General features: G+C 38.9%; 1 protein-coding gene across 3 annotated transcripts in view; it reads left to right on the top strand.

Moving 5' to 3' along the window:
- The window catches only part of alpha-Cat (catenin alpha), a 130,086-nt gene extending 105,257 nt beyond the window's left edge, over window positions 1–24,829 (top strand). The window contains exons 16-21 of one of the 3 annotated variants that reach the window (XM_069335548.1): window positions 1,813–1,943; window positions 2,158–2,398; window positions 7,211–7,327; window positions 7,478–7,489; window positions 11,329–11,346; window positions 23,523–24,829. In XM_069335548.1, coding sequence (XP_069191649.1) covers window positions 1,813–1,943; window positions 2,158–2,398; window positions 7,211–7,327; window positions 7,478–7,489; window positions 11,329–11,346; window positions 23,523–23,687 — 684 coding nt within the window. In that variant the 3' untranslated portion in view covers window positions 23,688–24,829. Of the gene's footprint in view, window positions 1–1,812; window positions 1,944–2,157; window positions 2,399–6,296; window positions 6,354–7,210; window positions 7,328–7,477; window positions 7,490–11,328; window positions 11,347–23,522 lie in introns of all 3 variants that reach the window. The other 2 variants (XM_069335547.1, XM_069335549.1) reach the window with 2 other exon arrangements.
- Window positions 24,830–25,373: the final 544 nt, after the last annotated feature.

Here is a 25,373-nt window from a genome sequence, read left to right as displayed (position 1 = left end):
CCTCAGGTATATGTACTCTGGTCCTCAGGTATATGTATTATGGTCCTCAGGTATATGTACTCTGGTCCTCAGGTATATATATTATGGTCCTCAGGTATATATATTATGGTCCTCAGGTATATGTACTCTGGTCCTCAGGTATATGTACTCTGGTCCTCAGGTATATGTATTATGGTCCTCAGGTATATGTACTCTGGTCCTCAGGTATATGTACTCTGGTCCTCAGGTATATGTATTATGGTCCTCAGGTATATGTACTCTGGTCCTCAGGTATATATATTATGGTCCTCAGGTATATATATTATGGTCCTCAGGTATATGTACTCTGGTCCTCAGGTATATGTATTATGGTCCTCAGGTATATGTACTCTGGTCCTCAGGTATATATATTATGGTCCTCAGGTATATATATTATGGTCCTCAGGTATATGTACTCTGGTCCTCAGGTATATGTACTCTGGTCCTCAGGTATATGTACTCTGGTCCTCAGGTATATGTACTCTGGTCCTCAGGTATATGTACTCTGGTCCTCAGGTATATGTACTATGGTCCTCAGGTATATGTACTCTGGTCCTCAGGTATATGTACTCTGGTCCTCAGGTATATGTACTCTGGTCCTCAGGTATATGTACTCTGGTCCTCAGGTATATGTACTCTGGTCCTCAGGTATATGTACTCTGGTCCTCAGGTATATGTACTCTGGTCCTCAGGTATATGTACTCTGGTCCTCAGGTATATGTACTCTGGTCCTCAGTGTTGCTATAAATACTAACAAAACAGGAGGATGGGCTGTCAGACTTGAAACCAGATGAATAGTACAGAGAAGCCAATATTAATAGTTCTTTTGCAATTGATTAATAATCAATCTATTAACAAATATATTGCTTTGGTTGCAATTGTTTAGTATAATCTGGCAAATATTTTCTGATACCTCTGATTATAGATAATTGTACTTGAACATTCAGTATATTGTTGAATAATTACAATATTTTATTGGTAAATGACTTTTCTTTCATGTTCATATATATATATGCAAACTTTAAGAAAAGTTGGTCACATTTAAATTTCTTAGTACTATTTTCTTGACAGGATGTTAAGTAAATAAACATTTAAATGCTAATAATGAACAGTGTTTTATGATATAGCTCTCCTTTTGAAGAGTGGTAGAATATTACATCAGGTTGGTTGCTGACATTATTCAATGGAAATACAGTACTTTATATAATAGATCAATCTTTGGAGCAATGTGATGGAATGAAACTTGCATCTTGGGTCACCACAGATACACATTTACCACTAGACCACGATGGTGTAGTGGTTAGTGCAGGCATCTGTGGTGACCAAAGATGGTGACCCAAGACGGTGGTGTAGTGGGTAGTGCAGGTGTCTGGGGTGACCCAAGATGGTGACCCAAGACAGTGGTGTAGTGGGTAGTGCAGGTGTCAGGGTGACCCAAGATGGTGACCCAAGACAGTGGTGTAGTGGGTAGTGCAGGTGTCAGGGTGACCCAAGATGCAAGTTCGATTTTGTCGTACTGTTTCTCTCCAAAAGATTTATTCATAGATATATCATGCTTTTCTGATTCCACTGTGGTATTGTGCATAATAAGTTTTTGATTTTTGTCAATTTAAATAATCTTATATGTAGTGACCAGGTGTTAAGACCATGTATAAGAAAATAGGTGGGAAAAGTGTTGTGCCTTTCTGGCTGTTGTTATGGAAGTGGCTTCAGTGTGAAACATTTGCTGTGATCTTTTATTATGCATTTGTGAGGCCAATGTAGTTTCATTGGTTATTCTTCTATATACTGTAGGTTGAAAACTTCCGCTTGGAGAAGGTAAAGTTTGACCAGGAAGTGGCTAAATGGGATGACACTGGTAATGACATAATTGTTTTGGCCAAACATATGTGTATGATCATGATGGAGATGACAGATTTTACAAGGTTAGTGCATCTTGTTAATGAAATGAATATTCATGTCAATCATAATATTTTAGGAATGTCAGGTTATGAAATTATTATTTAATGTAAATATAACAGTAAAATTATCATAAACAGTAATATTCATCTTCAATAATACAGCATTACATGTCTCTTTATAATATTCTATTATATCTGCTCTTACAGTAATTACAAATGTATTTAATTTAAACTTCAGAGGTCGTGGACCGCTCAAAACAACAATGGATGTTATTAATGCTGCCAAGAAAATTTCTGAGGCAGGAACCAAGTTGGATAAGCTCTCGAGACAAATTGCCGATCAGTGTCCTGAGTCGCGAACCAAGGATGACATGTTAGCGTACTTGGATCGTATTGCTCTTTATTGCCACCAGTTGAACATTACCTCCAAGGTCAAGGCTGATGTGCAGAATATATCTGGTGAACTCATAGTGTCTGGGGTTAGTAGCTGATATAACCTATCTTACATTTAACTGTATAAGTAACACAGTTTCATCTCACTTGAGTCCCGTGATATTTACAAGTATTTTGTGGGTTGGTATGTTATACATTAGGAGTTTAAATCCAAGATTAGGGTAATGGTTGATGATTGGTCAGGTATTTGAAAATGAAAATGAGTATTATTAAATTTTCTATACATTAGCAAAAGGAGATAGTTTCCCCATATCAGTAAAGTGTTCATATACTGATGTCATAAAATTTGCATTATTCTTGTTTATTGCTTTTGTTTTCGATGGTCAACTCAACTTAATTGCTATATGAATGAGCAGCATCTCCTAAGATTTCTCAACGCCAAGAAACTGTCATACTAAAGTACCCTTATGCTAACCTACCAGAGGACCCAAAATAGAAAACAGGGCAGTATGTCAATTTTGTGAGCCCTACCATTTTCTAGTGTGACAATTTTTGGCCTTAGGTAGAGTACACATCAAAATGTGACATTCTAGTAGGACAGGATGGAATGAGAAGGATTTTCATCAAAGTTATGTGATACCTAAATGATACGTAATACAGTATTTAAAAAAGATTTGTATCAAAACTGAGAACACCTTGTGGCATAACTAAAACATTTTATATTTTTTATTTACATCAAATCTATATTTGCCCTCGAGCAATTTATCTGTTTACCTGGCACCCTCTTAAGTTTCTACCTAGGTGGCTCATTAGCATTGCAGGCACCGGACCTCTGCTCAAGATGAAGACTGCTTGCTTTGTGCGGTGTCTTGGTGTAGCGGCCAACCTTGCTCCTTGCCTGCTATTCCTTTGACTGGGACTTGTAACTAGGTTCCTTCCTTAGGCTGCTCTGGAGCAGTGTTCTTGAGGCTTGCCTAGGTTTTCAGTGTGTCGCAGGTGCTGGACATACATTTTGTATTGGGTCTGTTCTTTGCAGCCTTTTCTGGTGCTGGTCTCTTACCAGCTCTGGCCTTCGCTATTGCTCGGATTTTGTGACTAGGTTCTTTCCTCATCATTTGCTCTGGGATAATGTATATGGTTCACCTGTAGGCTGTTGCCTACTTTTTCTTGTGGGAAGTAAATGTATGATTTTGCCTCCAAAAACCTTAGGTTCAAATCTCCTTATAAAACAGAAGAGAAGAATGCTTCATAAGCTATAAATTTTTCTGAATAAAGTCCTTGACATTGGCTTGTGGTTGACTTCTTCACCAGCCTGGTGAAGTAGTTTACTGGTAAATTCCTACTTCTGAGGAAGAGAGCAACCTCCTTAGTTTAGTTTCTCCAAAGGTGAGTTTCTCCAATCTACAAGCCCTAGAGGCTCTTAAGTATCTACATTACGGAGTGCTGTCATCAATCAGAGACAATGGTGGGGTCTTGGTATCTAGTTCACAGCCTTAACCATATAATACTGCACACACACTGAGGTGTAGTTTTAACACCCCAAAAAAAGTGCTCGAGGCCACTAATGAAGTTTGAACACCCAGGGATACTAATGTAGTGTTAATAATGATGGTTAACACTGAATGTATTAGTCTCATTTCTAGCCAAGAATGATGGGTTATGACGTATCCCAACAAACGAATGTCCAAACTGAAAGAAGCAAAATTTGTTTCCAAATTAAAAAAGGAATGCAGCTTTGCTCTGCCAGTATCGAGGGCAGGAAGTAGCACTGCTTTAGGTTCATAAATGAAGGGAAAAATATAAACCTTTCCAAGTCAAATAAATTGAACACCTAAGCTAAGCTTCACTTTAGCACCATGAAAACATGAGCTGGTCTAATTGAAAAAATGATTTTCCTATTTGACAAAATATGAGGCTAGATAAATAAATATTAAAATCTAACTAAATTGATTTTAATAGGAAATGCATTGTATGACATAAATGGTTTTGTGTACAAGTTTCTTATCCAAAAATATCATGTGAAGAATTGCATAGGTTTCACTGAGGAATGGACAATTAGATGACATCTAAAGACAAGGAACCTTTACAAGGCACTCCAAGACACCTCATAATGTATGTGCAACTGTATCATACTTGCTTTTGTTCCATAAAGATCTGTATAAATCTAATTTAGAAATGCACTACATATGGATCGGCACCGATGCTCAATGTGGAAATATCTTCCCGTCTGTCTGTCTTTGAGAATTGGTTTTGGTAGCCTCATTATTCCTAGATATGTGGCCAACAGGACTGGAAACCAGCATTGGGAAGCCTGGAAAGGAGCTAGAAGTATAGTCTGTCTTTTACAAATCTTTAGTTTCTGTAGAGTGGCTAGCAGGTTTGTTACCATAGAAAACATATACAGTATTACAAAGATTCGTCTACCACAGATGCACTGGAATCCTTGTCACAAATGATTCTAACTGTGGTTCTCTGTAAGAAATGATAGTGAATCTGAGATCATTTTGTTTCAAACCCAAAAATTTGCCATTGAAATGTAAGATGGCTCCATGAATATGAGATGATGTAAAAGCAAGTAAAAAAATGTTATCAAAAATTTTAGACAGGTTTATAAATCAAAGATTGTGTCTGATCAAAACCTACCAATATGCAAAGAATGCGTATATATTTATTAATATATACAGTACAAGAGTTTTTACATTCTCGGACAGCCACTAGCATGCACAGTGTTTTGGGCAAGTCCTTAATCCTAATTTTCACACACGCACACACACACACCCAGGAAGCAGCCCATAGCAGCTGTCTAACTCCCAGGTACCTATTTACTGCTAGATGAACAGGGCTTCAGGGTGAAAGAAACTCTGCCCATTGTTTCCATATTAAAAAAATTATTATTGATTATATTGGTGAATTGATCCTTAATTGATTATATATGTTGCCATTGAAGGGTTTAGATTCAAAACAATTAATTCTCAATTGATGAAGGTAGCTTGCTTTGTGGGGATGACAAAAGTGCATGGAACTCCTGGACACAGTCAAGAGAAGCATTCTCAATAAACTTACCCAACAAGTCATCTCAAAGCACAAGTTCTTGGGTGGTCAAAGGACCACCTGGCAAATGGAAACATTACATTTTTCATCTCATACACTTGCATAAGCTTTCCTTTTAAATTGCCGTTGAAAGGATGAACACCCAAATGTGCATATACAGTGTTGGCAAATACCATTTGTCCAATATGTTGACTACAAGAGACAACTTGCCTAAATTAAATTATCCAAATGTTTTCTAGTATAAAACAAACAGAGGATATCACTTTCTCCAAGTGGATAAGGATTTAATATTAATCGTTGAATATTTTGTTTAGAAGTTCTAGGCCACGTATCAGAGTACTGTACTAACAAGAGTGACGACGAGGGAGTTACAGAATTTGCCTTTGGCCAGCTCTTGTATCCCAGAAATAATAATTGTCAGTACTGTAGTTACAAAATGATCTCGATCATATCTCGGGTAAAACACAAATTGCATATATAGGTACCTACTCTGTTAGGTAGGTTATTTATTGTAATTGCTGCTTAAAATATTCCATTTACTGCTTTTCAGTTAATATAATATCTATTGACATAAAAGTAAGATGCTTCACATTTGTGGCAGTGTTGTTCTAAATGTTTAGGAAAGGGTCTGTGTTCTGGCGGTCCGTGTGATCTGACCGGCAGTACAATGTAAGTGTCTCAATAACGTGTGATGAAACTTGAACTCTGTTAGTGAAGTATGCTGGTCAGTTGTAGTAGAAATTTTTTATTTTTTGTCATAGATTTGAGTATCAAATTTGGCAGGGATATTGGAATTATTCATGCAAAGATGAGAAAAATTCAAGAGAAAAAGGAATGAAAAAGTTTGTAGAATGTTATATAGAATGGATTTACTTTTTAATGAACATCACAATTCACCTGTAGTACTTTACAACTACTGTATATGTTTTCTAGTGTGAGGTGGTACCAGTTTTCAATGATGTTACTGTGCAGCAGGTACCATTACCCATTGTAAGTAGTTCTGGAATTCAAAAATACCTTTTAAGTCTCTTCTCTCGTATAATATTTTTCCCCTCTTTTCCTGATAGAAGTCTGTCCATTCCATGAAAGTGAAACAGCAGCATGGTGACAGTGATGGTGTTAGAAAGCCAATTCATTGCATTCTTGTTGATGGATGATTGGATGATACTGTATTGAGAAGACTATAATGCACACTTCAATCACCGTGATGTACTCAGTGCATCATGTTGGTTGATGTACATCATGATGTACTGTACTAAGTACACCATGAGTGTAACATGAGCTGGCAATATATAATAAGCAAGGATGTGAGTCGTGTAGTAGAGTGTGCTGAGAACCATAGTACGGCAAACTTTGACTCGTGAAGGTGAAGCATGGGTGTGAGTAACAGGTATATGTGGAGACTGGCAGCTGCAGTGCTTGATGGCTAGATGTGGTGAGAATGTGGACAATGGGGCAGGAGGCATGACTGAGAACTGCATCAAGTACCCCCCATCCAGGTACAAGTAAAGCAGGGTTCGCTAGAGAAAATAATGACCTGTATATATTTCAAGGTTTAAGGCATGTGGAGAGCACTGGTTGATGAACAAGGAGAAGGAATGTATGAATGACAGCATTGTTAGTGTAGTGCTTAGTAGATATAGAAATGCCTGGATGACATTCTGCAGTATTAACATGCTAGTGAGAGATGGTGTCTTACATATAACAAGATAGACAATTTCTTTAAGCCAAAATCCCTTAAGAAGTCTCTTTTTTTTTTTATGCCTTTCTTTTGTTTGTGTAATTATATATGATTTTGTATGTATAGTAAAATTTACTTCCTTCTATATAAATTTGGCACTTTTCAGTTGGATTCTGCCACGTCATTAATTCAGGCAGCCAAGAATCTGATGAATGCTGTGGTGTTGACTGTGAAGTGTTCGTATGTTGCTTCAACTAAATATCCTCGCCAGGGAACCATTGCTGTGAGTGTTCTTACTGTTTTATTTACTTTGTAATTTTAGACTTATTCACAATATTTAAATACTGTCTAACCATAATATGGTGATTTGAAGACTCTTGTAGAACTGAACATGTAATTACGATATTCATTACTAATGTAGCTTTCTTGGCAGCTTACCCTACCTGTAAGTATAATGGCTTAATATTTTTGGTGATAATGTGTTTTTCTAAGGAATGCATATATTAGATATTAGTTTTCATACCAGTGGTAGATGGATATATATTTAATTTGTATTGATGTGTTATTTCTGGAGGAACCAAATGTGGTTCTCTGTTGCTCGCTACACTGAGTTAGCTCCACGCACTTGTTACATCAGCCCTTGGAGTCCTTAATAGTCTACCACAGATCAAAGGTCAGAACCTGGCCTCCCCCTTTCCCACTCAGAGGCATAGGGAACAGGGGATCCATCATCACCCTCACCAAAAAAACAAACCCCCAGAAGAGAAGTGAAGCAAAATAGACATCTGCAAGGTTCACATTCTGAAAGTAAGGAAGCAATACAAACAACTCTGTAAATGGTCCACTGAGTAGTTTGGTCATACCTCTTTTAGTTACAGCTGGCCACTGCCAGGTGGCGGCACCATGGGAGAGGCCAGCTTCCCATGTCAACACTGACCAGTCTCTAGTGTGTTACAAGCCGCCTTTGTTATGTGGACTTTGGTAACTGTTCATCTCTCTCTGCATGTGCTTAGGGCAGCCCTCCACTAGGCACTCATTGATGTTGCCCCCTTCCAAGTTATTTTGTTTCCCCCTCGTCAGTTTGGGTGTTAGTCCCATAGATTGTGAGGCTTGCCTCACACTAAGTAGTACAATGTGGACCTCTTCAAGAGAAACCTAGATAATTTTCTTCAAGAAGTGCTGAACCAACTAGACTGTGGTGGATATGTGGGCCTGAGCTGCTGCAAGCAACAACCTGTTGGAGCTGGTATGATTTCTTGTCCTGGTCTTACCCTTTTAGGGGGTTTGATATTTATTCTCCTCCTTCCCTGATGAATCCCATTTTCTTTTTTCTGTGGTTAGTTGGCCTTTTCTTTGGCTCTGGGTAATCATCATTGGCATGGGAGCTGGCAGCTTCCATGGTGCTGCCATCTGGCAGTGGCTAGGTGAAACTAAAGGGCACCTAACCCACCTTCTGGTGGCTCCAGGGATCAACATCTTCATGGCCCGGTCTATGACCAAACCTGTTTGGTGGTGGTGTGGTTAACCAAGCTGTTAGACACGGCTGCTTGCCGCCTGAGATAAGAATCACAGCCCAGTTGATCAGATATCCTTTGGAGGTGATTATCATGTTCTCTTTTTGAACACAGTGAAACACATAACTATGTTGACCAAACCACACACTAGAAAGTGAAGGGATGACGACGTTTTTAGTCCGTCCTGGACCATTCTCAAGTAGTTTGTAGTTATGAAACACATAACTAGCCAACACAGTTAGCTAGTTATGCCCCCTTATATTGAGAGGGAGAGTGTTGATAAGGATTGGTCCCTTAAAGTATGACCTAACTACTGGGTGGGTTGTTTGTCGAGTTTACTGCATTGTTTGTTTAATTTCTGTGGCAGTTGTCTGTTTTGCTTCACTTTCTGGAAGATTTGTTTCTTCAGCGAGGGTGATCACTTGCCTCTGCTCCCTGTGCCTACTGGAGGCATCAATCTCCAGTAGGCTGCTAAGGACTCCTAGGGTTGATGTGACTTGTGTCTGTAGAACTGTCTCAGTGCAGCTAGCAATAGGTAGCCACAGAGGCCCTCCGCCCCCCCCCTTCCCAGAAAAGGGCATTTCATTACATTACATTTTTTGTTTGTAGTATTTATGCATTTTGCAAAAGTAGATTTGTATGTAAGATAAGCAAGAAGTTACTAAGTGTGATACAAATATTAAGAGAACCTGTATGGATGTCATTAGCAAGATTTACTATATAGTAGCCTTGTGTTTGTTAAGGTAACCCCTAATAGAATGAACTGCATCGAGGTATTACTATACCAGGTATTTTGATCAAGTATGTTGCAGGTGGTCATTTTTGTGTTGATACAGTTTTGTTTTAATTTCCATTAACTAGGAATTATCAGAACGAATGACTAGTAAATGTGTACTTGAGAAAATATATCCATAAAAATACAATCATAAAGTCTAATCTTGTATGAACAAGAATATATTTTTAGCAAGAATTGGCATTTTGGTTAAGAAAATTGCATATACAAGATAGATACACATTTCTTTATTGGCTTCAGGTCTTGAAAGATATTTTCTGCATCTGGGATATCCAGTGAATCTGAGGGCAGGCACTGGAGGTCCAATATTCTGGTGCAACCAGCGTTTAAAAGGATCATGTTCTCTTCCAGACTGAGTGCGATGTAGCTTACCACTAACAATGATAATAAATAGGTTGATATCTTTATGACTAAGGATGAGGAGGTTATTGTTGCTTGTTCCTTTCTCTCCCTGCCTCACTGTCCACAGCTTCACTCTCTCACTGTTCACATCTCTGTTCCCTCCCTCTCTCTCACTGCTCACATCTCTGTTCTCTCACACTCTCACTCCTCACATCTCTGTTCTCTCACACTCTCACTGCTCACATCTCTGTTCTCTCACACTCTCACTGCTCACATCTCTGTTCTCTCACTGCTCACATCTCTGTTCTCTCACTCTGTCACTGCTCACATCTCTGTTCTCTCACTCTGTCACTGCTCACATCTCTGTTCTCTCACTCTGTCACTGTTCACATCTCTGTTCTCTCACTCTGTCACTGCTCTCATCTCTGTTCTCTCACTCTGTCACTGCTCACATCTCTGTTCTCTCGCTCTGTCACTGCTCACATCTCTGTTCTCTCACTCTGTCACTGCTCACATCTCTGTTCTCTCGCTCTGTCACTGCTCACATCTCTGTTCTCTCACTCTCTCACTGCTCACATCTCTGTTCTCTCATTCTCTCATTGCTCATGCACGAGCAGTAAGCAGCTACATAAGTATATATTTGGAGGGACTCCCATTGGAGCACCCTGAAGCCATTTTCCTGAGATAGCTACACTTCTTAGCCTTCATCCCATTGAACCAGTGAACACGACCAGTCATTGTGTCATAAAGCTGCACTAACAAACATCTAGTGTGCAAAATCTGTCTTTGATAGTAATTGTAACCTAACTGCCAATCAAATTTATATTGGGTATACATATATATATATATGACAGTGTCAGACCATGGACGGAAATTGAAACAGGAATTTCCTTAAGTCTCTTAATATATATTTTTTCATATGTACAGTATTAGTAAAACAAATATTATTGGTAGAAGACTATAATAAAGATACAATTTAAATATGGTTGCTATAGATAAATAGTTTCTCAACTGCCAGCACACAATTTATGAAGACAAGTGTGTATTCATTTTCCATAATTTCCAATGAGGTTATATTAAAATGAAAGCAATTCAAGAAAAGGGTGAGAGAATAGGAAGAAAGAAAGTTAACAAATACAGTACTCATTATAGGAGTGTTCCCTTCTACCCATGATTGGTTTTGTACCTGTACTGGGGCTCTGCTCCTGAACTACACTTGGACATGACTTGACCAGTGAGACAGGCTCTACAGTGAATGCTTACTTGGTCAGATCTTTTCTTACAATGCATCAACACATTTTTCTTAAGTTTTATTTCTCCCGTAGCCATGATAGGGGTTTTTGTTATTATATATACCTCTAGATTTATGTGATGAGTACAAATCAAGTTTCTTAATAATATTTAAATAGCTTTTGAGATAACTGTGAAATGTATAAATCGATGGTAGTTAACTTAATTTGTAGCACTATATGACCCTTACTCGTGTTAACTAAAGCTTCGCGTTTTCAGCCTAGTACTATAGTTTGTAGTGTTTAGCAAATTCAATTATTTCAATACAGGACAACTTGACTTAAGGCTTGTCATTGGTGCGTGTTTCCTCTTTAACGCCTCTATTTTTCATGCTTTTTATACCAGCCTGGGGCAAGATCAGCCGTAAGTGAAATATGTTTTTAGTTGTTATGTAACTTTTGAAAATGCCAGAAGCACTTACACAATATTTGCTATCTTTTCACAGCCTACTCTTTAAAGATTAAGATAGTGAATTGCTGATTTTGCTTCTGCATGTTTTATGAATAAGCACAGCCAGTGTTTGTATTGTACTGATTAAAATTTGGCTAAATCTAGGTACTGTATAATTAAGCTACATTGCAGATAGTTGTGCCTAGTTCAGTGTGAAGTATACAGTTTAGGAAATATTTATGTTCACTTGGGTATATGCTGTGAACTGTTTTAACACAAATTTTTCATATTTGTCTGCCTACCAGCAAAAATTCACCATGTGGTATGGAAATGCAGGCATGTAATAGGTCTTTCCTGTGGAGAGCTTTGCATGCGTTAATGTGTTGTTTCTCGGTGGCAGTTATATATATGTTGTCCCTGTTGGCCCCTCTAATACACGCACTATTTAACATGCTAAATTCCTTCATATAAATGACACGAATTTCTCCATGTCGTCTTTACATTTTGTATCTATAGTATATTAATATACTATATCTTTTCTCTTGTGACACACATCTCATTATCTGGGAATTTTAGATTTTTGGTTTACTTATTCTTCGATTATTCAGTATTTGAATCTTATAGTAATTAAAATCAAAATATCTTTTTAATATTTTATTATTTTGTAATACTGTACAGTACTATAATAACTTATTCTTACTGGAACATGAATAATATGAATTTTAAATGTATAAAGAAGTGTGAAGATACAGTAGTAATGTTGTTAAGACTCCTCATTGACGGGGTGTTGGGGGCTTCCTGTAGGAGAATCTGGGACCTAAACATACCTATAAATCCCATCAGCTCTGAAGTTCTTCAAACCCTGCTGAGGACCACAGGCAAAAAGCTGGCCTCCTCAGGTGTAGAGAGCAGGGAATTCATGATCACCGTCACTGAAGGATCAAAGCCTCAGAAAATAAGCAAAGCAAAACTGATAACTGCAAGGTGAACAAAAAGTAGACAATGCAGCAAATGACAGCAAACAAGCCACCCAGTAATCGGGTGATGCACCCCCCTAGTAGCAGCCAGACACCACCAGGTGGCAGCACCATGGAATCTGACAGCTTTCCCTGTCAACAAGCCTCAGTCCGTCACTTAACAAATCAGACTGCTCCACGAGCTGCCAGCTCTTCAGGTTCTAGATGAGTGTTGGCTGTTCGTTGGACTCTGTCCTGTGGGGCCTCATATGCTTGTGTATTGTTTCATTCTTTAGTATTTGCTTCATGTGCATTTGTTTACAAGCCTCACGTGTTGTGTCAACTTTGGAAACTATTAGAAACCCAGCCTCTTTTGAGTGTAGGTTGGTTTTGGCCATTTGGTTGTGGTTATTTAGCCTCTGATTCATCCTAGCTTACAAACAAACCATTATTATCCTTTGGGGCTTGGTCCAGCTTTTCTGTTCCTGCATACTCAAGTGGCATGAGGAAGCTCTCTTTCAGATTGTCTTGAGGGGTGTCTTCTTTGTGTCGCTGGAGCCTTGCGTGTTTGGTCTAGCCGTTCCCCAGGTGGTGGTCATGTGGCAGCTCCTTGTGCAGTTTCTCTTTGCCTTTGCATGGAGTCTCTGTTTACTTTGCTTCCATTTTTGCTTCAGGGCTGTAGTTGAGCTGTTCTCTGCCCATCTCTGGGTTTCCCCCTGGATACTTGGCTGTGGTGCTGGATAATTACCTACGTTCAGTTACAGAATGAGAGCTATGCTTGTGGTATACATCTTCCCAGTAGTCTGTCATATGAGGCTTTGAAACTACTGTACTGATCGGCCGAACGGACAGCACGCTGGACTTGTGATCCTGTGGTCCTGGGTTCGATCCCAGGCGCCGGCAAGAAACAATGGGCAGAGTTTCTTTCACCCTATGCCCCTGTTACCTAGCAGTAAAATAGGTACCTGGGTGTTAGTCAGCTATCACGGGCTGCTTCCTGGGGGTGGAGGCCTGGTCGAGGACCGGGCCGCGGGGACACTAAAGCCCCGAAATCATCTCAAGATAACCTCAAGATATGGATATGGCATCCTCCACCAAAAACTTGCCAGAAACATCCACTTAGCTCATTTCAACAATCTACCACTCTGCAAAAGAGTACTTTCCATTATTTTTGGCACCTTTGTTTCCCTAGCTTTAATCTATGACCTAAACATCTTGAATCTATGAACTTCAACTTCTTGAAGTTGCAGATATCAAGAATTCTGCTTTGTCAAATTCATTCATTCCTGTTATTGTTTTGCACATGGTGATCATATCACCTCTCTTTCTTCTAACGTGTTATAGATGTATTGCCTGCAGTATGGGTTTCGGAGGCTGTGCGAAGTTGCTCGCTCCCCCTCCTTTGGGAGGACAGTTGTGGACTTCTTTTTGACACATTTAACGTGCCTGGATGAAGTGCTCATCCATACTTTGGTTTTGGCTTGGTCCATATACCTTCTGTCCACCCACCCACTTTTCATCCATTTTCTTTTGAACTGTCTGTCTTCTCTGGTCTTTCAGTTGTGTCTGATTTGTTGCAGCCCCTCCTTGGGTTTTTTCACAGCAAGGAGTCTGTACCATTTGCTCAGGAGTCATTTTTCTTGGGTTAGAGCATCACCCGTTCTTGGCCGAGGTAGGCTTTCATTGTGGTCAGTTTCTTGGAGCCAGCTCCTTTTCCCCTGATTCCATGTATTTTTAGGATAGTTTCCCTGGGCTTGCAGCATGGTGGTCCTTGGCTCCTTCTCTCATTTTGGGCTCTTGGTTCTGGATTCTACTCGCAGCTTTTTTTAGTCATTGTGACTTAATTGGACTCTTGGTTGATCAGGTTGCCCATTTTTTTTTTTGCGTGTCCCACTTGTTTTTATTTCCCGTGCAGGATTCAGTGGGCCTTGGGTCAGTTCTCGACTTGTTGGGTTTCGTTCTTTTCTTTCTGGGTACAGCCTTTTGCATGACCACTTTTGCTCAAGTCCACCTGGTGAGCAGGGAGTTTTCTTGGAAGGTGTCTGGTAAGTTTTGTTTCATCTGAGGTTCAGGGACTATTAGGGATTTCTTGTGGAGGTGTAATGCTTCCTTCTTCAGGCTCTTTGGCTTGAGTCTGGCTCCTCATATTTTTCCCAGATTAGCACTGATGGTTTAATACCAGGCTGCATCACTGGATGTTCATATTTTGACCTACTTCAACAACTCGTTGGTTTGGGCTCTCAGATAGTCTGCATGTCTGCAAGCCATTCAGACTAATTTGGGTCTGGGCTGGGATTCTTGATTGGCTTTCTCTTTTCTGCTGCCAGCAGCTCTGCTCTACCTGCAGGTTCATCTGTCTGGTGTTGGCAATATGTACGATTACTCAATGGTTGGTCGAACGGTTGTGCAGGAGCCTGATTTTTGGATGTGTGGTGTTCCCCATGGACATAGGCTCTGAGCATTGATCTTCTTTCTCCAGTACTGTTCTGTTCAATACTTCAGAGATTGTTAGATGGGAACTCTGTTTGCCCTTCACTACCTTTTCTCTGTTTTTCGGGGTTCAATTCCTTGGCGCCTTCATCCTCCTCGATGCTGATATGGGAACCTTGGCTCTGGTTTGTAGCTTTGCGACCAGCAATCACTAGGCTTCCCAGGGGTCATTGGGCAGGTCTCCTCCTTCAGGCACCAAGATCGGGTTGAGAGTTTGTGGCAGCCTTTGTGGCAGTTCATCTCCCTTAGGGCTCTGTTTTCCAGCTTCATATGACTGCTTTCCAGTGATTCCTTGTCTAATTCACGTGGGTTGCTTCAGTCCTTCCTCTTTGGAGCTGGACTCTGTGATTGGCTAGATTTGGTTCTCTGTGCAGTTCATATGCAGGATGTATCCAATGTTCTTGTAGACGATCTCTCTCATTTCCGTCACATTTCCATGGAGTGGACCGTCGACGATGTGACATTCTGATGGTTCTGTGAGATGTTTGGCCTCCTCAGAGGGGACCTCCTTTTACCTGGATCTTACCTGGGTAAGGTCTTAGGGGTTCTACTCTCTGAGTCCGACCTGGGGCCAGCATGGAACTGGCTTTGGGGGTTCTACTCTCTGAGTCCGACCTGGGGCCAGCATGGAACTGGCAGCTTCCATTCTACATGGTTCCATTCCCCCAATTGAGTGGCTCTAGTGGTGGCTGCCTTTTAGCTGGACTGGTCAGAGTGGAGGGTAACTTTATCTCTTTCCTCCTTAGTAGCCGGCTCAGCCTTAGTTTCCAGCCCTTGTGGCTCAGTGTCTGAACACAGACATTTTTCCTTGGCTCCATCTCTTTCAGGGTATTGGTCCTGAGAGCATCCTTGCTCGTTCCAGTCTTGGATGTTTGTTGATCAGCATCCTGGCACCTCATTACCTGGTCAATATTATTGGTCCATAATGAGCATGTTTCCTGGATAGGGTTTCCCTTTCTGGTCTTTACCCATTGGGGGGTTTGATCTTGGCTCTCCTCCATCCCTGGTGTCGTATTTTTTATATTTTATGTTAGCTGCAGCATTGAATGTTATGAAATGACACTTTTTAGGGAGATGGGGGGATGGAAGGGTGCTTCAGTTGCTCCCTGGTCACTCCTTTCCCTACCTGGTGTGTTAGTTGGTTTTGTTGACCAGACCACACACTAGAAGGTGAAGGGACGATGACGCTTCGACCGATGGCTGAGGGTTTTTGACGGTAGGGGGGGAGTGGACTGGCAGCTCCCATGGTGCTGGCACTTAGTGGTGGTCAGCTTCTACTAGGGTAGTCAGTGTATAGCCAAACTATTGAGAGGATCGTTTACCAAGGCATTTGCTGCATTGTTTGTTTACTTTCTGTGAACCTTGCTGTTTTCTATTTTGCTTCACTTTCTTTCTGGGTGTTTCATTCATTGGTATCATGAATCCCCGTCTCCTCCTGCCTCTTGTAAGAGGGCCAGCTTTTGGCCTCTGGTCTTCAATAGGGTTTTCAGGACTGTATAAGGATTGTTGTGATTTATAGAGGTGAAACTATCTGTGTGGCTCGCTAGAGGGAGCCACCAAGGCATCCCACCTCCCTCCAACCCCATCCCCAGAAAGAGGCTTTTCATTACATTCAGTGCTGGATTTTTTGTTCATTTGTTTTTCATAAACGAAGGAGGTACCAGGTCCTTACATTGTAAAATATAACATAGGAATATATAGGTCTTTTGGTGCATGGGTAGTTGAGCTAGTGTACTGTACATGGGTAATCAAGTGACTGTGTACCATACATGGGTAGTCAGTTGACTGTACCTTACATGGGTAGTGTAAGTGAGTGTATTGTACATGTGTAGTGAAATGTGTACCATATATAGGTAGCCAAGTGAGTGTGTACTGTACATGGGTAGTCAAATGAGTGTACTGTACATGGGTAGTCAAATGAGTGTACTGTACATGGGTAGTCAAATGAGTGTACTGTACATGGGTAGTCAAATGAGTGTACTGTACATGGGTAGTCAAATGAGTGTACTGTACATGGGTAGTCAAATGAGTGTACTGTACATGGGTAGTCAAATGAGTGTACTGTACATGGGTAGTCAAATGAGTGTACTATACATGGGTATTCAGTGTAAATGTACCATACATGGGATTAATGGCATAATGGAAGGAGTGTGCAATTATTTTATCTATTGTCTCCTTAGATTAAAAGGCCTCCTTAAGTCTTTTAAGATCTTTTAGGGAGTACCCGAAACATTGACTGCAATACCGTAGTTGTTTAGGCTTGTTTGTGTTTTATAAGAGTAAAGCAGTTACCATTTGCTTGTACGGAGAAGCCAAGGCTGTGTGATGAGTGGGGCCTGTCTCTGAAGGGTAGTACACTACAGTACAGTAGTGAGAAAATAGAATGGACTGAGAAATATAATTTAAGAAAATTTTGGGAGGCTTAAATAATGAAATTGTGAAATAATATAGAACAGTAAAGCAATATATAATGATGGGTCATTGTGGATGTGGAGAGTATGGAGTGGATCACCATGCTGCTCTGTGATGGGAATGGAACTAACACAAATCTAAGTAAATCCAAGGGAGGGAGGGGGGGGGGTGAAATGGGTACTCATTCATACCACTCTGCCCTCTGTAGTGCTTCCATTGGCTGCAAAGTCCACAGTCAGTAGTAATACTTCAGAAAAACAGACTTTACAGTATTTCTCTTTAATGTGGTAGGATATTTTTTATCTGGTTACTTAGCTTTCAAGTCCTTAACACTTTCACAGTAAGTAGATTTTATTGTTGGTACGATAAACAGTTTGTACATAAATTATGTGTGTGGAGGCAGTATCAATGACAGTACTCTGTTCCATCATGGCTTAGTACATAAATTACTATCTTGCATTGTTCTGTGTATATTCTTTCATTTTGCATGATGTTTATGTGCTTATATCGCCTTGTTTTCTCCTTTAATGTCAATGGCTTTTGTATAGGTACTTGAATGTTATGATCGTCTTCACTCTGTTTACCACTGTCATTCATGTGCTTCATTTTTACCACTAACTAAAAACAAGCACTCACATTATCTCTATACTTATGCAGGATTATTTATCTTCAGTTTACATTTGGTTCCTAAACATAATTTATCATATTTGCTCTTTGTATAAAGACGGGTATTTTCACAGTGTAGTAGTTGCACTGTGAATTAATTGTTCATTTAATAACAAACAAAAAGTTCCAGTGGGCAGTTTCTTATTATACAATATAAAAGTAATAAGGAAAGTAACTTGTTTTCATTACGTTCATTAATTATTTTAATTTGGTAACTTATTTCTAGAGCATATATATATATAGTCATTTAATTTTAAGTAATTTAAAGTTTTGCAAATTCTTTAAAGTATTATTTTATTTATTCTTCTATATTCATGTTAACATCAGCCATAGTATAAATAATTGTTATCACATTGAAATATATTGTGATAACAGATTAGACTATTTAGTGGGGTGGTTGTAGATCAGATGAAGAGTATTGTGTGTTGCAACAGGAAGTGAGTGCAGGCGCAGGGTTACAGAAACGCGGGATGAAGACGCCCCCTGTTACCCCTAAAGCAATTATAGCTAGGGAACAGGAGGTAAACACAAGTGCTCCTCAGATCACACCTTTGAGATCTGAAACTGCTCTTGAGTGTAGTGCCAGCACTAAAGCTTCAAACGACCATGTCTTCTACTGTCCTGTCAATAATGACATATCAGTGCTCTACGGAGTCATATTGGTATAGATAAGGAAATAACACGAATTGTCGTTGTAGTGAACTAGTTTGGTACTTATTGTAATACAATATTAACTAAACCAATGGCTATGTGTAATGTTGTTTAACAAGGTAGTCTACAATAATGAGCGCATGATGAGACTATAGAGCGCAACTCTATAGTCTCCTGAGACTGATGGATGCCTGCCACTACAGTAATGGTCTTGTCGTGATTAGTTAGTGCTTTGAACTGCGTTCACTAACGAGAACAGGATTTGTATTATTTTCATCATATGTGAACATGTCTTACCTGTGTTAAACATGCCTGCTTTGTGTGTGTGCAGGTGGTGTTGTTGTCTTCCTCATTCTTGTTCAGCAGTCAGTTTCACTGTCTTCTTCTTCTTCTTCAGTTTATCACTTGAGCTTTATATACATCTTGTGTGTGTGTGGTAATATTTTGTCCAACTTCCCATTAAATTTTTCCTTACCATTTGGGAACTCCTTTTTCTTTCATAATTTCTTTTCATGATTTGTGTGAATGAAAGTTGTTACAGAATGTAGGCTAGTTTCTAGTTAAGAGGAATGGTTGTTACATTAAAGTTATACCTTATAACTTGGGGCAAGCATTTTCACAGTGCTAGTAGTGGGATGTTTATATTATAAATTGAAGTGTACAAAATGTTTGAATTGACTAATTACCTTTGTTTATCTGTATCTTTATTTTGGTATGAATTTTTGTGTGCTTTCATCATATAGTTCACAAATTTTGGCATACATCTCATTTACTTTCTTGCCTAGCAACAAATCTGTCCAATTAAATTCATAAAGGAATGTGCTAATTTTCTCAAGATGTTCTCTCTTGAAATCAAGGTTTTAACAGTTTCAATGTCCCCATTCTCTTCAAGATTATATTGCAAAGCATCTTTAATTTCCAAAAGGGCTTGATCACTCTTTCCCAAGGGAGGTAGGTACTGAATGTCAAATATCTCTTCTTCTTTCCTGCTGAATATTAAATTAAATATTGACAGAACATCCACTTCCCTCATTCTTGTGGCCTGCTTGACGTGTTGATACATGACTGTCCAAATGTCCTTCGTTCTTGCTTCGTTGGTCTCCCAGTCTATTGCTTTCTAGTTAAAGTCCCCCAATACCAATAATTATGATTTATCTTTGCTTTTACTTTAATCTCATTCATGATCATTATGACACCCTCTCGTTTGTCATCTGGTTCCTCCTATGTCCGTGTGTTGCTTGCTGGTGAGCTGTAGGCATTTCAACCCGTTCTCGCAAATTTAATAAGTCAATATTGACTTATTAAATATGTGCATAGGTGACATTCTTAACATAATAGTTTCCCTTGAAAAGCTTCATAGAAAACACCGACCTTACCTAACCTACTTAGTATGTTAAGATAAGCATCTTATTGCTTCGTAATTACAATTATTACCTAACCTATACCTATAATAGGTTAAGTAACAATTGTAATTACGAAGCTATAAGATGCTTATTTTAACATACTAAGTAGGTTAGGTAAGGTCGGTGTTTTCTATGAAGCTTTTCAAGGGAAACTATTATGTATAGTATGTCACCTATGCACGCAACTAATAAGTCAATACTGACTTATTAAATTTGCGAGAACGGGTTGGGCATTTACAGTTATCAGTTTATCATTGTGATTCCAGCCCTGCAATGCCATGATGTCAACTTCTCAAGGGTTGTTGATTATTAACTGTCTTGCCTTCAGGTGTTCTTTCACCAGCACAGCCATTCCTCCCCCCTTTCCTAGTTTTCCTCTCACATCTGCAAACTGAGTAGCCCCTTGTGAATACAACCTAATTTAAAGTATTTTCTTCAAGTTTTGTCTCTGTTAGTGCGACAATATCTGGGACCTTAAGCTGAATTATATCTTTTAGCTCCAGTATTTTTTATCTCACACCATCTAGTTGGGTATATACAATTTTCAGGATTGTCAGGTGGCTATCAGGACTTGCTCAGCTTGGTAGTATTGTCTGTTTTGTCCATTTTCACCTGGTTGCATCGGGAAAACTTTACGAGTGCACTAATCTTTGCTGTACAAGTAGCAAAACACAAAAGCTGTTTAGTACTATTCATGCCTTAACTATTGCACTGTGCATAGCACCTTAAGGAGCCCTTAGGTATAGGGAGAACCTTAGTACCAAATGAGTGACCAAGGCTGTTGCATGCAGCAGCAGCAGCAGCAGCTCGCTGCACTGCTGTGCATCTAAGGGCCACAGCACCACTTAATAATGATGACTAAAATAGGTAACTGCACATATTTTCCTTTAATAGTATCATAGATGATCCTGAATGTGATAAAGACTATGTACAATGTTCAGATATCAGTGAACACACTGCTAGTTATGATGATCACAGCAGGAAGTTACCTTACCTTGAGGTGCTTCTGGGGCTTAGCGTCCCTGCAGCCCGGTCGTCGACCAGGCCTCCTGGTAGGAAGGTTACCTTGAGGTGCTTCCGGGGCTTAGCGTCCCCACAGCCCGGTCGTCAACCAGGCCTCCTGGTAGGAAGGTTACCTTGAGGTGCTTCCGGGGCTTAGCGTCCCCGCAGCCCGGTCGTCAACCAGGCCTCCTGGTAGGAAGGTTACCTTGAGGTGCTTCCGGGGCTTAGCGTCCCTGCAGCCCGGTCGTCAACCAGGCCTCCTGGTAGGAAGGTTACCTTGAGGTGCTTCCGGGGCTTAGCGTCCCCGCAGCCCGGTCGTCAACCAGGCCTCCTGGTAGGGAGGTAGACATTCACAGCACATAGCCGAGGTTTGTGAATCTATGCATCATGCAAAGTGACCTCATTTTCCTTTAGAAAATAATTTTGTGGAAAAATATTCATATTCATGATTTAGTGATAGTAATGTGATAATAGCACTGTTCGAAGTGATGTTAGCGATGTGCATAGTTTATTTTTGGGTATTTTGGTGCATCAGGTGACGTTGGCTAGTTGCATCAGATGGTCGTAGCATATAGCTCTATACTGTGCCAAGATTTCATCAACACACACATAAGAATTACTTGGTGGTTTTTTATGGTTTATAAAAATATAGTTAGATGTATATAACATGTGCATACAGTATATAGTGATATAACAGCAAGACACAGTTTGATCTAAGAATATAATAATACATATCACTGGATATGAGCTCCATAATTTTGAGCATAGCAATGTTACATTTGATTATATATATTTCTCAAATTACACACTTGAATAATATTTCAGAAAAAAAACTGAGAAACATTGATATAATTATGAAAATTTATACTTGTGGCACCTGCTGCCCCACGGGGTCGCTGGGGCAGCAGCGCCCATAATTTGTTCTGCTCCATCACAGCTAAAGTATGTCACATACTTATTTTTTAATTTCCTGTGATCAGAGAACACATTTTACCAATATAAGAACACAATTTTTTGTGAATAATTTATTTTTAGCTCGCCACAAATTTGTCATATTATAATGTGGTGCAGTACAGTGGTTAAGATGCTGCTCTGTAGCTTCAAGAACTCGTGATTTAAATACTTTGTGAATAAATGTTACTTTTGAATATTTCTGCTATTGAGGAAACACTATTTTGTGGCTATGTTACCATAAACCTCTCATTTCTGGCTCCTGTTTTAATGTTTTGCTAAAACTATCAATATTTTCTGTTAGTGATTAATATGGGAAATGCCTTGTGAAAAGTAGACAGGTCCTGAAGTGTTGAGGAATTAATAGGGAAATAAGTAATTATTAAAGAAGTACTGCAATGCTAAGCTGAAAGACTATAGCTTTATAGGGAAAAAATAGAACGTTGTCATTATCTACCGTATAAGGTTTTTATATCTTAGTGTACCTGTATCTTGTGAAAAAATTAGATAAATATGGGGGCTCGTAGCCTGGTGGATAGCGCGCAGGACTCGTAATTCTGTGGCGCGGGTTCGATTCCCGCACGAGGCAGAAACAAATGGGCAAAGTTTCTTTCACCCTGAATGCCCCTGTTACCTAGCAGTAAATAGGTACCTGGGTGTTAGTCAGCTGTCACGGGCTGCTTCCTGGGGGTGGAGGCCTGGTCAAAGACCGGGCCGCGGGGACACTAAAAGCCCCGAAATCAACTCAAGATAACCTCAAGAAGTAATAAGTTGAAGACAGCTTAGGCAGAATATGACAGAACAATGTTTAAGCCAATATATTGACATGAAAATTGGTTTGCTTAATCCTTTATAAGTGCGGGTTTAAAGGGTTACATTGTCGGACAATATAACTCATTTGGCTCATGTTTTCTTGTTGGACTTTTGTGTTGGAGTATTGGCACAGCCACTTACATCAGGCTGTTATAAGTGTCCTAGGTTGACTTACATGCAGTAGTGTGGAATGTGTTTATAACCCACTACCAGTACACTATTATAACCCACTACCAGTCTTATAACTTGGTTCAAAGTGTCAGTTTAGAAATGCTAATTTTATGCACAATTATTACCCTTCTAGTAGAGTTTTAACTATTTCCGTTAACAGTTTTAATAATCATTTTAGTTCCCCATTTATGAATATTTTGTATATTTATATTTTTAAATTAATACAATTTAAATTTTTTTGATACAGTATCATTTTTAATCTTATTGTCTTAAATTTATTCTTGATGTCTTAATGTGGGTAATACTCAGACTCATCTTTAAGAGATTTTTCTTTTGTGCTGTCAAGTTCATTATTAAGCTGCTAATTGTGATGACACAAAATAAGACAGTGAATTAGGTCTACAATTGGAATTGTGTTTAATGCATTATTTGTAGCCTAAGGAAGTACTGTTGTGTACTTTTTCAGTAAATTACAAAAACAAAAAAATAGGTGATCTGTAGTTTTAAGATCATTCTAGCTCAGATATAAATGCTTTTACAGTATCTTGTATGGAGTAGTAATTTTGAGAGACTTGGGACGAGTTTTAATATACTGTATTTACGTATACATTGATTATTGTCCAATTTTTTACAGTCCCCAATTGTTGTCTGGAAGATGAAGGCTCCAGAGAAGAAGCCGTTGGTGCGACGTGAGAAAGCAGAAGAAGTGAGAGCCAAAGTTCGTAAAGGCAGTCAAAAGAAGCCCGTCTCTGCCCTCAAGGCTCTGGCAGAGTTTCAGAGTCCGGCAGATGCAATTTAAACCATTTGTTTATCTATTTGAAATATAGAGCTGTTTAATTTTGCTTTGTAAACTGAAAATCTCAGATGTGTCGATTTCAAAGTTGCAGAGGCATCACACACGAATATAATGTAAAGTAAGACTGTTATCGAGTAGTCCTTCTCAGTAGACTAATCTATAAGTAAGATCCCTGTGGAGGGAGAGTAAGTAATGCTAGGAGTTGATGGATAAGCTCTTAAGTTTACTTGACCAGGGTCTTATACTGTGGTACATTATGTGCTTACTCTCACATTCATTACGTATAACATTATTTTTGTACCAGAAGGCAGCAAATAATTAATATTGATACCAAATTTAAGTTTGTGTTACCAAAAGGAATTGTAAACATTGATAATACTCCCCAAATCTGCTTGTCACAAAGAATTAATAGAATTATAAATAAAAAGTCATTAAGTTTAATTCTAATTCCTGCAAGAAACATTTTTCCCTGCATTTTATTGCAGTGAATGTCTATCATATTGATATGAGGCACACAAATGGTTTCAAATGTCATTTCTTGATAAAAATAGTGAAAATTAGTGATTATGTTAGGAATATATTCATGTTCAACATTCCTGTTCAGTAATTTCATGTTTGTCCAAAATAGGATTAGGTATATATTTTTGCATGACATTCTTGGTCAGTTCTCTAATGCATCAAGTTAATGACAAAGTTCTTGCTTTGTGGTATAAAGATTCCTTTATCTCAAAACTAAATTATATTTTGTTGCTATGATTACATTATAATTATTTTAAATATTTTAGTTTATCATCAGTCATAAGATGTTTTAAGGCTTTTTGAAATATTTTGTCTATCATATGAATCATGTTCTTCACTTCATTATTTTATGGTAAACTATTATAAATATTGTGGACCAACTGTTCTCTTGTGTACTGTGTGAATATTCACAGTTCAAAGTAGCTGGTTCAATGGTGGTGGGTGAATGTCTGAGCTCCTCGACCACCATGCTTTATGTGGACGCTCATGGCATGGTTAACTTTGAATATTTCAGGTTGTTAAAATCTTAATGTAAAATTGTTCATATAATGGCATGCATTAAGCTATTCCCTTTGTATAATTGAGCAGTTTAGTATTTCCTTATGTATGGTACCCATCTCAGTCTAGAGCATAAAGTTGTTCATAAAAGATAAAGGCATGCAACATTCTGACTTTATTTTTATGCTATGCAGTGTTAGTGGTCTCAGATGTTTCTGATGCCTTATACTTGTGTTAAGGTGAAGAATTTGAAAAAAGGAGCTAACTTATTGTACATGTTATATATAGCTTTCAAATCACATCCCCAAGTTTGATATTGATTATTGTGCATGCAAAAACAGTGTTAAGCAAACTCACTGAATTTGTTTCTGGCAATGTCAAATGTGTAATAATTATCGTGATGATAATTATCACGATAAATTATAAATATAATTTGATAAAGTGGCAAATAATATACCAATAGTTCACAAGTCTTGTGGTTTTCAAGTGTTGATAATAGATTAACTGATAAAACATATTAGTTGGAAAAAGTAATTAAAGTAATATTACTTGAATTTGATTGATGGAAATGGAGTGGTGTAAGTAATGGAGTCAATGTGACGTCTAAGAAACATCAGTATGGAAGTCTGCCATAGAGTACATGGTGCTAAGAAAGGGACACCAACATCCACC

Source organism: Procambarus clarkii, chromosome 33 (assembly GCF_040958095.1).
Source record: "Procambarus clarkii isolate CNS0578487 chromosome 33, FALCON_Pclarkii_2.0, whole genome shotgun sequence".
In the NCBI taxonomy this organism is placed as follows: Eukaryota; Metazoa; Arthropoda; class Malacostraca; order Decapoda; family Cambaridae; genus Procambarus; species Procambarus clarkii.
Note: the sequence above shows the minus strand (reverse complement) of the source record. Positions and strands in the feature narration are given on the sequence as shown.